Source organism: Nannospalax galili, unplaced genomic scaffold, assembly GCF_000622305.1.
Source record: "Nannospalax galili isolate Female #2095 unplaced genomic scaffold, S.galili_v1.0 scaffold245, whole genome shotgun sequence".
Taxonomy (NCBI): Eukaryota; Metazoa; Chordata; class Mammalia; order Rodentia; family Spalacidae; genus Nannospalax; species Nannospalax galili.
Genome location: NW_008353009.1, coordinates 439,736 through 448,964, shown reverse-complemented (window position 1 = coordinate 448,964; position 9,229 = coordinate 439,736). Strand labels below are relative to the sequence as shown.

At 44.0% G+C, this 9,229-nt stretch overlaps 1 protein-coding gene and 1 long non-coding RNA gene across 2 annotated transcripts in view; one reads left to right on the top strand and one right to left on the bottom strand.

Moving 5' to 3' along the window:
• The window catches only part of Pcsk2 (proprotein convertase subtilisin/kexin type 2), a 336,021-nt gene extending 326,863 nt beyond the window's left edge, over nt 1-9,158 (bottom strand). The window contains exon 1 of the mRNA XM_008850267.1: nt 8,585-9,158. Within this exon, the coding sequence (XP_008848489.1) occupies nt 8,585-8,761 (177 nt within the window). The 5' untranslated portion in view covers nt 8,762-9,158. The remainder of the gene's footprint in view (nt 1-8,584) is intronic.
• Nucleotides 8,712-9,229, top strand: part of LOC103747732 — a 10,437-nt gene continuing 9,919 nt past the window's right edge. The window contains exon 1 of the long non-coding RNA XR_607856.1: nt 8,712-8,848. This is a non-coding gene — a long non-coding RNA (uncharacterized LOC103747732). The remainder of the gene's footprint in view (nt 8,849-9,229) is intronic.

Sequence of the window (9,229 nt, the reverse complement as noted above, 5' to 3'; positions counted from 1 at the left end):
GACTAGAGATGCATGTGCCAACATCTCAGTGTTAGCAGCAAAAACAATGAGTCTTTCTGTGAGAAACAGTATATTTTAAAATGAAATGAAGATCTTTTTTGAAGGTTAAAAACTCATTCAATTTTATGTCTTACAGGGCTTATTCTGAGTTCAATATTGTATAACTGTATTAATTCAGCAGCGAACCTGAAAACTTTATAGCCACTTTTGAAAGAGATGTATCTTTGCTCTGGAAACTGTTATTGAGTATATTAAAACTGTAATGAAATGCTTCTTCTAAAAAAATTAAAAAAAAATTTTTTGAGAAAGGATCTTGCTATGTTTCTCAGGCTCAATTTGGACTCTTGAGGTCAAGCAGTTTTCATTCAGACTCTTGAGTAGGGACTACAGGCATGCACCACCATGAGTAGGGACTACAGGCATGTACCACCGTGAGTAGGGACTATAGGCATGCACCACCATGAGTAGGGACTACAGGCATTCACCACCTTGAGTAGGGACTACAGGCATTCACCACCATGAGTAGGGACTACAGGCATTCACCACCTTGAGTAGGGACTACAGCCACTCACCACCATGAGTACGGACTACAGTCATGCACCACCATGAGTACGGACTACAAGCACGCACCACCACGTTTGCAATTTCCATATTGTATTGGTTACTTTTCTCATTGTGGTTACAAAATGACAAAGACAATTTAAGGGAAGAAGGATTTATTTTGATTCAGGCCTTAACAGTCCATTGTGGCTGAAAGGCATGGTGACCAGAATATAAGGCAGTCCAGAATGAAGGGAGAATTGAATTCTGGTGCTTGATTTTCTCCTTTTATTCAGTCTGGGCCCCTAGACCATATGGTGCTACCTGAATTCAGAGTAGGTTTTTCCTCCTCAGTTAAACCTCCCTGGAAACACCTCACAAATATGCCTGAAAGTATATCTCCTAGGTGATTCTATATCTAGTCCCAGTCAAATTGGCATTGAAGAGTTACCACCATATACATTGTATTAACAATTTTCAGAAGATAATGAGTCTTTGAGAGTTACAGCAAAATGGTCAAGTTTGTACTGCTTCCCTACCGGAAAACTCGTTAGTTTTACCCTTCAGCACCATTGTTTCTTCTTTCCTTCAGTCACAGGAGGGATACTGGTTATAGTCAGAAGTTACTAGTTATGATTGCTACTAAGGGAAGGGAAACCATATTTGCACTGAAGTTTGGAATGGCTAAGAAGACTCTGATGTAGGTCCACAAGAGAGGACACTAGTAATGAGCTTGGCTTGATGTAAGGCATAGTGTATTAAATCAGTATCCAAAATGAGTTGACAGTAGCTATATCTAAAGAAGCAAAGCTAATGTTTTCCCTTGCCTATTGTGGTAATAGAGAGCATGGATTCACAACTATCCATTAAAGATTTCTTAGACAGGAATCTTTTGGAAAACAGAATCAAATCTATGTTTTTAATCCCCTTCCCCCCTTTTTCAATTCCAAAGAGAGGCAATTTTAACACAATTTTCCAGAAATAACTTGAAGCAGGTTACATAAAAATATGTATACAATAAAGTTTAAGGGGGAAACATAGGAATAAGAAATCAAAGACCAAAGGATTTGCCAACATGGGGACAACTTTGGTTTGGAATAATGCAGGCTTCCATTAGTTCTGTTCTGTTTTTCTTTTTTTCTTTTGGAAAATCCTAATGAGTTTATTGGGCTTGCTAACAGAGCATAGGGTAGAGGTTTATTTACAGAAGAGGGGTCCCCCCCATTTATGCTTATGTTGGAATATCCACACTCAAATATAGATTCTGTGTTAATCCCTGTGTCCTAAATAGATCTATGTTGATCTGGAGAAGGATGAAGAGATTGATGGTGTACTACTTCTAGAAGACTCTAGACTCTTCTTTTGACTCACAACTGGTTGTTTGATGAGGTTAAGATAGGATTACATCATTTGGATCCAATATTGTTGGGATGTGAAGGCACTATAAAAAGGTAAGAACAGATATCTAAAATATGTATCTCTAAAAAATTCCTTTCCACAACAGGTAAACACATCCCACAAATAAAAACTGAAAATGAACCATCTAAAAGAAAAAAACTTTTCAGGACAAAAGATTTGAACAAATGTCAAGTAATAGAAATAAAAATCACCAATAAGTATATTACGAGGCATTCAACTTTAGCTGGTCATCAGGCATGCTGTAACAGAAAACAGAAGGCAACACTATCACATCACATGCTCAGTGAACTGTCTGAAAGCAAAGAGGTGTGAAATATCAAATGTGGATGAGGATGTGAAGCAATGGGAACTTGCAAATACTGCTAGTGGGAGTATAAAATGCACATTTGCATTGGGAGACTATGTGGCTGTTTGTCTACAGTAGGCAGAGCTCTGAGAGGGATCCCAAGACCTCTGCTTTATGCTCTGTGCCCTATATAATATCCTCCCTTGAGTAAGGCAGTGTGGGGGTGGGACTGTAAATAGATGGATTTCACTTCTGTCAGTAGACTACGAAAAGGCGAAGGGATTTATCAACTGTATATAGGTCACCCAATCAGTTGGCTTTCAGTTAATCAAAAATATAAGGAAAGAGATGATTCTGGTGGGCTTGACCTAATCAGGTTGACCCTAAAGGGGCCAGGGTCCTTCCAGAAAGATCTTTGAAGGGTGAAAGTATGTTAGTGCCTATGAAAGGAGCCATGTGGTAAGTTGATGAAGGTTGTCTCCAGGGGCTGAGCCTAATTCTAGCCAGCAGTCACCAAGGAAATGAAGATTCCATATCCAAAACCAAAAGGAACAAAATGCTTCTAATAGTGTGAATATGCTTGGAAGTGAATTATTCCATGATCATGCCTCTAGATGAGGATGCAGCAAACTTAAACCTTGAGTTCATCTTCTGAGGACTTGAGCAAGGTACTTGGCTACAATTTACCAGATCCTTATCCATGAAACTGTGATATTGCCAGTCCATGAGATTCTAGGCCACTTGGATTATAGTGATTTGTTTTATAGCAATAGAAAACTGATGCCATCTCCTAACCTTAAATATATGCATGATTCATGGATTCAATTTTTAGCAATTCCCAGCAGGAAGGCATATGTAGGTCTACAAAAATATATATACTGTTGTCCTTTAGTATCCAGGGAAGACTGGTGCCAGGATCTCTAGTGCTTACTGAAATCCCAGATGCTCAATTGTTTGTATTAAATGCTATAATATTTGCATGTAACCTACACATATACTTCTGTACTTTAAACGACCTCTACTTATTGATAATACCTAATATAGTGTAAGTGAATATAGTAAACACAATTGTTTTGGGAAACACAACAAGAAAAGAAATACATGTTCAGTATAGATGCAACTTTTGTTTTAAAACATTTTCTACCCATGCTTGTTGAATCTGCAGAAAAGAAACTGCCTGATCCAGAGTTCCAACTTCAGTATCCACAAATACAGCATTTATAATAGCCCAACAGGAGAAGTACCAGGGAAGCAAAGGGGGCTTTAGGATTTATGGTAATAATTGTTTCTTCATTTCAGCATTCAGAACACAAGTATGCTCATTTTTTGAAAATATTAAGCTATGTTTTTTCCTAAATTAAATTATATTATATATCCATAAAAGTATAATGATGCAAAGTTTATTTTTATTATCTGCCAGCACAATTATTAGTAGATTGCTTTTAGAATTGAAAAATATCCTCACTCATATAAGATGGTCATGCAGTTTTACCTGCGTAATCACTCCAGTGTTAGTCCTCCATGGCTAAAAACCCAAACAGAGTGTAACAAAACAAAATGTCTAATCATGTTTTAAAATGTTAACTCTTGAATGTTTTTGAAAAAAAAAAAAAACAACCTTAACTCTTGCTTTATGTTTGGCCAATATTTTCCATCCACAATTGCTTGAAACTTGAAACTGTTTGGTTATGGAGTGCCAGTGCCATTATCTCAATTAGTTTTTTTTTTTTTTTTTTTTTTTTTTTTGAGACAGAGTCTCCTTCTAGCCCCAGCTAGCCTAGAACTTGCTATGTAGACCAGGCAGGTCTGGATCTCACAGAGATTCACCTGCCTCTGCCTCCTGAATGCTGAGATTAAAGATGTTGTGCTGGATAGATTTAGTTGTCAATTTGACATACCTGGGTAGAGGAAGCCTCAAGTGGGGCATTTTCCTCTATTGGACTGGTCTGTGACCATGCCTGTGGAGTATTTTATTGATTTTTGAGTGATGTGGGAGGGCCCAGCACACTATGGGTGGTGCCATCCCTGGGCAGGTTGTTCTGTATTATGTAAATAAACAGGCTGAGCATGGGCCAGGGGAGCAAACCAGTGAGCAGCATTCCTCCATGTCCTATGCTCCAGCTCCTGCCTCCAGGTTCCTGCTCTGAGTTCCTACCTTGGGCTCCCTTAACAATGAATTGTGGCTGGGGAGATGGAAGCTAAATAAACCCTTTCCCCCTCAAGTTGGTATTTGTCGGAGTGTTTTGTCACAGCAATTGAAGGCAAACTAGAACAGACGTAATGCCTGGACAAGAAGTAATTTTTACTTTCTATTTTAAAAGAATAAAAAAAAAATGGTGTGCTGGGAAGTTGAAGGCATTCTTTAGAATAATGCTTTTCCCACTACCCTGATGCTACTCACTCACTCTGCAGACACATCCTTTTTTCTCAGGTGGACATTTTTTTTTTTTTTGAGATAGAGGTTCATTATGTAGTCCTAGGCTCATCTGTAACTCACTGTGTAGACAGGCTGTGGTGAACTCACAGAGATCCACCTGCCTCTGCCTCCTGAGTGCTGACAACAAAGGTCTGCACCGCTATGCTCAGCCTTGAACATGTGTATGAGCAAGGGCCAAATATTGATAAAACCAAAAAAGTCAGAGAGGTATTTTTACTCTATTTAGCAGAAAAAACATAAATATTGGCTGATGGTCTTCCAATAATGAAATAATTAAATCATTGACAAATATTCTAGGCTTTCATACCCAGGACATCATGCACGTGTCAGGGCTAGGAAGACAGTCTCTATGCTCTCCTTTTTGAAGGCTCATAGTTTACCCGAAGAAATACACAGATGTGCACACTGGTTGATGACATCCATTCCTATATTAATAGTAAATAAATGGAAAGTACAGAAAAAGTGAAAAAGAGCAAGGGAGAAAAAATTATCACTAATTCAACATGGTGCCTCCAAGGTAGAGTTTGTGACTGTCAGAGATGACTTCCCGGAGGTAGCTTCTAGGTAAGCAAAGTTGGATTTAAATTGAGCTATTTTCTTTGTCAGTTATGGTCAGCTACTTAATATCTTAGAGCCATGAGCTTCATCTAAGAAACAGGGCTGGCACTGACCATTTCTACTGAAGTTTTGTGAAGTTAGGATGAGGTAATCTGTAAAAGAGAAGGCTCCCTTCTCCTATAATCGTGCCCCTTCCTATATATGAGTATCTAACCCCTGAGCATCTTTCATCACTGACATACATCAGGAGGGAATTTGGAAGGCTGCTAAGGCTCAGAGCACCCCCAGAGAGGGACATCTTGGGGATCTAAATGCAAACAAATGATAAAAGTTGGTAGAAATGCAGAGCAATGAAATGAAAGCAAGACAGGGCAGTGCTTGGGAACCTGGGACTAATGAACAAGGCAAAGAAAGTTTCTCTAAAGGCTAACAAGTACAGCACTGTACCGGTTACGGTACAAAAGCCAAGAATACAGATGATGTCACCCTGAATACTTAGCTTCCCAGTGGAAAAATATGCCTGCTCTCACCTTCACTTATGTGCACTGAGAAACTGAGGACCGCACAGCATATACCAATTTCTCCTGCTCCGTGGGCATTCGGAGAGGGAAAGCTCAGGGGGACTGTAGCACCAGGCAATGATTATTTAGATTCAGGAAGATCTTGTAGGACCAGCAACACATGGATCCAAAGGAAGAAAAGGGGGCTCATTATAAGCAGGTGCTGTGCTATGCAGACTCATCTGGCCGAAGTACCTTGCCACAGACAGATTAGTACTTGGTTGTGTATCAGAGCAAAAGTCACTGGATTTGGCTAAGAGGTACCATCTGAGAGGTTAAGGAAAAGTGAAAAAAGAGATGGGAATTGCAGATGGGAATTGCAGGTTTGAGACTCGATACAAAATCAGTGGGCTCCTCTCCAAAAAGCATGGGGAGAAATATTCCTAGTTATCTGATTTCACACCCAAATTTGTGAGCTTTGTGATTCAGTCTACCCAAATGGTGAATATACACAATGGGGAGGTCTCTATACCTCCTTGTTTCAATGTCATCATCCTAACCGGTGAATCCCTCATTCAGTTGTTCATTCCTATTAGAACAAATAACTCCCTTGGAGAATTGATGGGGTCAGCTTTAATAGCCACAGCTATGTCTGTTTGATTAAGATTGTGTGTGTTTTCAAAGAGGAGAGAAAAAGGAACAGAAAACCACGGGTCACAGTGTCTGCCTACCCTGTGAAAAAGGGCCTGGTTTGGAAGGGAGCGAGGCGCGTAGGCACTGAAGAATTAAGAAACCCACTGCTGCACCCCTTCCCAGCATAGCCTAAGGTCCACAAGCCCTGCCGTCGCCTAGCACCTTTTGGCATGAAGGAAGGGATAAGTCTAGGCTCACCTCTGAGAGATGGGCATTTAAACCCTTGCCTGTTTTTATTTGTGACCCGTCTGAACCAATTTCCTCTTCAGTCCTGTGGGTTCTCTGACAACAGTAGCATCCTTGGAGCTGCTGAGAAGATTAAGTAAGAATGTATACAAAGGGGCCGGAGAGATGTCTCGGTGGTTAAGAGACCGCACTGCTTTTGCAGTTCTCAGTACTCACATCTGGCCTTACAACTGCCTGTAATGCAGTTTCAGGGGATCCAAAGTCTCTAGCGTCTGCAGGCACGGGCACCACGGGCTCATGCCTACACACATACGTGTAATTGAAGTAAAATAAATCTTAAAAATATATTTAAGAACTCCAACACACGAAAGTTCTTATTAACTGTCAGTAAATCGTAATCATATATAATGCCGTCAGGACCCTGGGTTTTGCCAACTTTGGGGGTGGGGAAAATGAAAGGGTCCTGCTTGCTTCAGGTATCGTATGAGCTTTGGAGACAGTCTCAAGGTCCTGGGCTGGAAGGCCATTGGACTGCTCCCTTCGCAGCTCTGTCTGCAGGCGCCTGTTCTCTTGTCTCTTCTGCTCCACCCACACTTTTCAGGAGCAACTAGTTCTGTAGACCCGCCTGCGCGCCTCCCACAGACCAGGCACCTCCTCCCCGACCTCAGTGAAACTCACTGCCAAACCCAGCTGTGGCGCTGCCTCTAATGTGTGGAGGCGGGAGAGCCCGGCGCTCCTAAAGGAGCCGTCGCAGTGGCTGGGAGCCAGGCGTGAGGCGTGGGAAGTCCGAACAGAGGAGGTGGATAGGAAGGAACCCTAGTCCTCGAGGCCCTTCCAGGGAGAGAGCCCATGCCATCGCGGTCTCACACCTCTATCCTCTGGGATCAGGAGTGAGGGGACAGGGCCTGGAACATCGCTGAACTCCCCCCAGCCAAGCTGCATCGTTTGACCTTCTGGCTCCTCTCGTACTGGCCCTCTCCTCATCCTTACTCCCTCCCAGTCGCACCAGGTCCCTTAAGGACACTCCAGATCTCGGACACAGAAAGGAAGGACAAGAGTCAGGCACGACCCTTGTCCACAACACTCTTCTCTGTTTCCCCCAGCTTCAGCAGATTTAGCCAGGAGCATCTCAGGCCGGGAGCCCTATCCATTCGGTTGCCTAAACAGTTGAACTCGGACAACTTCTTGAAATGGGGATCCCCGTGTTCTCCCGGGAAAGCCAAGCTGTCCGCCCACATACCAGGAGAGGACACCTCGACTTCTCCGTGGGGAATCCTCCTTAGAGTTCACCTCTCCCCCTGGTGTCTTAAGCAGCGAGTTAAGAGCCAACCAGGAGTGCGCTTTGTGGGTGGGAGGTTGTGGGTGGGGGCCAGAGCTCAGAAGTTCCTTTTGGAATTTGGAAAGAGAGACCGGTCAATGCTTCCTAGTCAGGAAGCTCTTGCCCTCAGAAAAAAAGCAGGAACTGAAAGTCGGTGGGAGGGAAGTCCTCCAGGTGCTGGATCGGAGAAGCCCTGGGGTGAATTGCAATGCCCAATCTTTGAGCCCCGTCGTCGGTGGGAAACTATTCTTCCTCCTGGGCGTGGGGGCGGGGAGACTTCCCTGGAAAAGCAGCCAACGTCAAGCCCAGCCACCCTGGGCTCCATCCCTCTGCCCCCAGACAGCCTGGAGAACTTGGTACCTCGGACAGCAGCCTGGGCGCACAGCATTCTTTGCAAGATGCGATCCTGTTTTTCCCCACTAAGTCAAAGGCCACCAAAATGTTGTGCTGACCTTTCTGATACAGATGAAGGACATTTTAATTACATAACTCCTGAAAGATCACCGGAGGCAATGTTGTGTTTGAGAGCCGATGGCAGAATATCTGCATAGCATGAAAAAGACAGAAAACTTGCAAATCTGCAAGGAGATTGCGCAAGGCTGTCCCTTGGTTTGGAAACAACATGCGAAGTGCACGGGAGAGCTTACCTTTCGGACTCCAAAGCCGTGCTCTGCTGCAACTTGGCGAGCTTCTTCTTCTCCCTCTTTATGCAACTCCACAAGAAAATGATTCGTAAAGACCGGTCTCTCGGCAGATGCAAAAACCATGACACAGAAGAGGAGCCCGGCGGCGGTCTTCCACTGGGAGCCACAACCACCCTCCATCCTTCTTTAGGACTGGAAAGTGGGGCTGGGGGCCGCGCAGGTTGGTGGAGCAGGGAACTAGGAGGGAAGGTGCAAATTAAAAAACTGGTATGTAGTTTTTGTTTTTGTTTTTTAAATCTTTGTATAGAAAAAGAAGCTGGAGGGAGGCTGGGCAAACGGCAGATCTGTGTGCTGTCCACCGGCAGCCGGCTGGCTGGGAAGCGGTGCAGTCGCGCAGCCCGGCTTGCTGGCAGGGGTGCGAATGTGGGAATCTGTGTGTACCCGAGAGAAAGAGCGAGTGTATGTCTGTGCTTGATGCTAAATCTGCATTTTCAGCTCCTCCTCGGCTCCAATTCCACTGGGGCTGGAGGTGAGCGCCAGCCGGGTGACGCGCGCTCTCCAGCGGCCAATGGGGGCCGGAGGAGCGGCAGGCCCCGCCTCAGACCCGCCTCCGCCCGCCCCCCGCCCGCCCAGGCCCTGCCCGCCGCC